This window comes from Mandrillus leucophaeus, unplaced genomic scaffold (assembly GCF_000951045.1).
Source record: "Mandrillus leucophaeus isolate KB7577 unplaced genomic scaffold, Mleu.le_1.0 Scaffold432, whole genome shotgun sequence".
Lineage (NCBI taxonomy): Eukaryota > Metazoa > Chordata > Mammalia > Primates > Cercopithecidae > Mandrillus > Mandrillus leucophaeus.
Genome location: NW_012104610.1, coordinates 1,369,515 through 1,373,480, shown reverse-complemented (window position 1 = coordinate 1,373,480; position 3,966 = coordinate 1,369,515). Strand labels below are relative to the sequence as shown.

General features: G+C 43.8%; 1 protein-coding gene across 1 annotated transcript in view; it reads left to right on the top strand.

Annotated features, from left to right (window-relative positions):
* Positions 1-3,966, top strand: part of NUP98 (nucleoporin 98kDa) — a 138,305-nt gene that overhangs the window by 122,225 nt on the left and 12,114 nt on the right. Inside the window, exon 29 of the mRNA XM_011993708.1 lies at positions 3,353-3,507. Within this exon, the coding sequence (XP_011849098.1) occupies positions 3,353-3,507 (155 nt within the window). The remainder of the gene's footprint in view (positions 1-3,352; positions 3,508-3,966) is intronic.

Genomic DNA, 3,966 nt, shown 5'->3' with positions numbered 1-3,966 from the left:
AGGGTGGTCTCGATCTCCTGACCTCGTGATCTGCCCACCTCAGCCTCCCAAAGTGCTGGGATTACAGGCGTGAACCACCGCGGCCGGCCCCTTTTTCATTGTTATATCTGTTATGGTGATCTGTGATTAGCAGTCTTTGATGTTGCTGTTTTGTTTTCGTTGCCACCAACTGCTTCCATTTAAGATGGTCAGTTGATGAATATGCATTTTCTGGCTGCTCCATCAACTGGCCATCCCCATCTCTTTCCCTCTGTTCGGGCCTTCCTATTTCCTAAGACCCAACAATAGTGAAATTAGGCCAGTTAATAACCCTACAATGGCCTCTAAATGTTCAAATGAAAGGAAGAGTGGCACAACTCTAACTTTAAACAAAAGCTTGAAGTGAGAAGCATGTTGAAAGCCAAGATAGGCCAAAAGATAAGCCTCTTTGCCAAACAGCCAAGTTGTGTTAAAGGAAAGTTCTTAAACGAAATTCAAAGTGTACTCCAGTGAACACACAAATGATATGAAAGTGAAACAGCTTTCTGGCTGATGTGGAGAAAGTTTCTGTGGTCTGGATAGATGCAACCAGCCCCAACATTCCCTTAAGCAAAAGCCTAATCTCCTTTCAGTTCTGTGAAGGCTGAGAGAGGTGAGGAAGCTGCAGAAGAAAAGTTTGAAGCTAGCAGAAGTTGCTTCATGGAATTTAAGGAAAGAAGCTGTCTTTCCATCGTATTAAAGTGCAAGGTGAAGCAGCAAGTGCTGATGGAGAGCAAATTATCCAGAAGATCTAGCTAAGATCATTGATGAAGATGGCTACACTAAACAACGGATTTTCAGTGTAGATGAAACTGCCATCTGTTGAAAGAAGATGCCACCAAGGATTTTCATAGCTAGAGAAGAGAAGTGAATGCCTGGCTTCAAAGCTTCAAAGGACAAGTTAACTCTCTCTTTAGGGCTAATTCAGCTGGTGATGTTAAGTAGAAGCCAATGCTCATTTACCATTCTAAAAATCCTAGGGCTTTTAAGAATTATGCTGAATCTACTCTGCCTGTGCTCTATAAATGGAAAAACAAAGCCTGGATGACAGCACATCTGTTTTTTGTGTGTGTGTGTGTTTTGTTTTGTTTTTTTTCTTGAGACGGAGTCTTGCTCAGTCGCCGAGGCTGGAGTGCAGTGGTACAATCTCTGCTCACTGCAAGCTCCGCCTCCTGGGTTCACGCCATTCTCCTGCCTCAGCCTCCCTAGTAACTGGGACCACAGGCGCCCACCACCACGCCCGGCTAATTTTTTTTGTATTTTTAGTAGAGACGGGGTTTCACCATGCTAGCCAGGATGGTCTCGATCTCCTGACCTCGTGATCCACCCGCCTCGGCCTCCCAAAGTGCTGGGATTACAGGTGTGAGCCACCGCGCCTGGCCAGCAAATCTATTTATAGCTCAGTTTACTGAATACTTTAAGCCCATTGTTGAAACCTGCTCAGAAAGAGAAAAATATTTCTTTCAAAATATTACTGCTCATTGATGACGTACCTAGTCAGCCAAGAGCTCTGATGGAGATGTATAAGGAGGATTAATGTTGTTTTCATGCCTGCTAACACATCTACTCTGCAACTCATGGGCCAAGGAGTAATTCAACTTTCAAGCCTTATATTTAAGAAATACATTTCATAAGACTATAGCTGCCATGTAGATAGTGATTCCTCTGATGGATCTGGGAAAGTAAATGAAAACCTTCTGGAAAGGATTCACCATTGTAGATGTATTTGTGGGTCAGGTATGGTGGCTCATACCTGTAATCCCTGCACTTGGGGAAGCAAAGGCAGGCAGGTTGCTTGAGCTCCAGGAGTTCGAGACCAGCCTGGGCAACGTAGTGAAACCCAATCTCTACAAAAAATACAAAAATTAGCTGAGCATGGTGGCGTGTGCCTATATTCACAGCTGTTTGGGAGGCTGAGATTGGAGGATCACCTGAGCCTAGGGAGGTTGAATCTGCAGTGAGCCATGACCATGCCAGTGTACTCCTGCCTGGACAACACCGTGAGACCCTGTCTGGGGCGGATGGTGGGAGAGGAACATTTGTGATTGGCCAGGCATGGTGTTATATGCCTGTAATTTCAGCTACTGAGGCAGGAGTACTGCTTGAGCCCAGGAGGTTGAGGCTGCAGTGAGCCATGATCACACCACTGTACTCCAGCCTGGGTGACAGGGAGATCCTGTCTTAAAAGAAAAAAAAAAAAAAGAACATTTGGGGCCAGGTATGGTGGCTCACACCTGTAATTCCAGCACTTTGTGGGGTCAAGATGAGCAGATCTCTTGAGCTCAGTAGTTTGAGATCAGGTTGGGCAACATGGTGAAACCCCATCTACACCAAAAATAGAAAAAATCATCCGGGCCTGGTGGCGCATACCTGTGGTCCCAGCTATTCAGGAGGCTGAGGTGGGAGGGAGGATCACTTGAGCCTGTGAGGCAGAGGTTGCAGTGAGCCAAGATCGCACCACAGTACTCCAGCCTGAGTGAGAGAGCGAGACCGCAACTAAAAAACACAAAAAACATTTGTGATTCGTGGAAGGAGATCACAATATCAACATTAAATAACAGGAGTATGGAAGACATTGAATCCAGTGCTCATGGATGAGTTTGAAGGGTTCAAGACTTTAGTGGGGGAAGAACCTGCAGATGTGATGGAAACAGCAGGATAACTAGAATTAGAAATAGAGCATTAAGATGTGACTGAACTGGTGTCATTCATGAGGAGTTTGCTTTGTAGACAAAGTGGTTTCTTGAGATGGAATCTACTCCTAGTGAAGATACTGTGAACATTGTTGAAATGCCAGCAAAGGATTTGGAATATTACTTAAGCTTAGTTGATGAAGCAGCAGCTGGGTTTGAGAGAAGTGACTTCAGTTATCTTATTTTAAGAAATTAGCATAGCCATCCCAACCTTCAGCAGCCAACACCCTGATCATTCAGCAGCCATCAGCATCAAGGAAACACCCTCCACCAGCAGAAAGATGACTTGCTGAAGGCTCAAGTGATTAACATTTTTAGCAATAAAATATTTTTAAATTAAGGTATGTATATTGGTTTTTTAGACATAATGCTGTTGCACAGTTAATAAGTGATGATAGTATAGTGTAAACAGAACTTTTATATGCACTGGAAAACCAAAAAATTTGTGATTTTATTGTGATACTTGCTTTATTGTAGTGGTCTGAAATGGAACCCACAGTATCTCTGAGGTATGCCTGCTTTTAATTCTGAAGTCCAGCCAACATTATTTCTCCTTCCTTTATGTCTTCCTGCCATGTCTTCTGTACTTTTGGAAACTATGCACTTGTGCAGACGTTGTGCTTAATATTTTGTTTCTTCAGATGCCATCATTAATGAGAACTATGACTACCTGAAGGGGTTCTTGGAAGACCTGGCACCTCCAGAGCGCAGCAGCCTAATTCAGGATTGGGAAACATCTGGGCTTGTTTACCTGGACTATATTAGAGTAATTGAAATGCTCCACCATATACAGCAGGTACCTGAGATCCTCAAACTGCTGTCTGATTTTCCTTTTCTCAGGCCCTTAAATCTTTAGAGACCTCACAAGGCTTTAGTATACACTTGAGAACACATTGACAGAGATAGCACTATCAAAGCAGGCATCTTGCTGAGGCTCATTTGATATAACCGTTTGAGAGCTGTTTCGAAACTTAAAAACACTTCTTTATGTTGATTACCAACTAGTATGTTCAATAGACATTCCTGAGACTTGTCCATAGACAGTCCCTTCCCCTTGTTCAGCTCTAGTTTGAGTGAGAAGCCCAAAGATGAAAGATAAAGTAAGAATGGAGATTTGGTGAGGATTGCTGTTTCACACATCATTTGGCATGTTTTAAAATTGCAAATACGGACCGGGCGCGGTGGCTCAAGCCTGTAATCCCAGCACTTTGGGAGGCCAAGATGGGCGGATCACGAGGTCAGGAGATCGAGACCA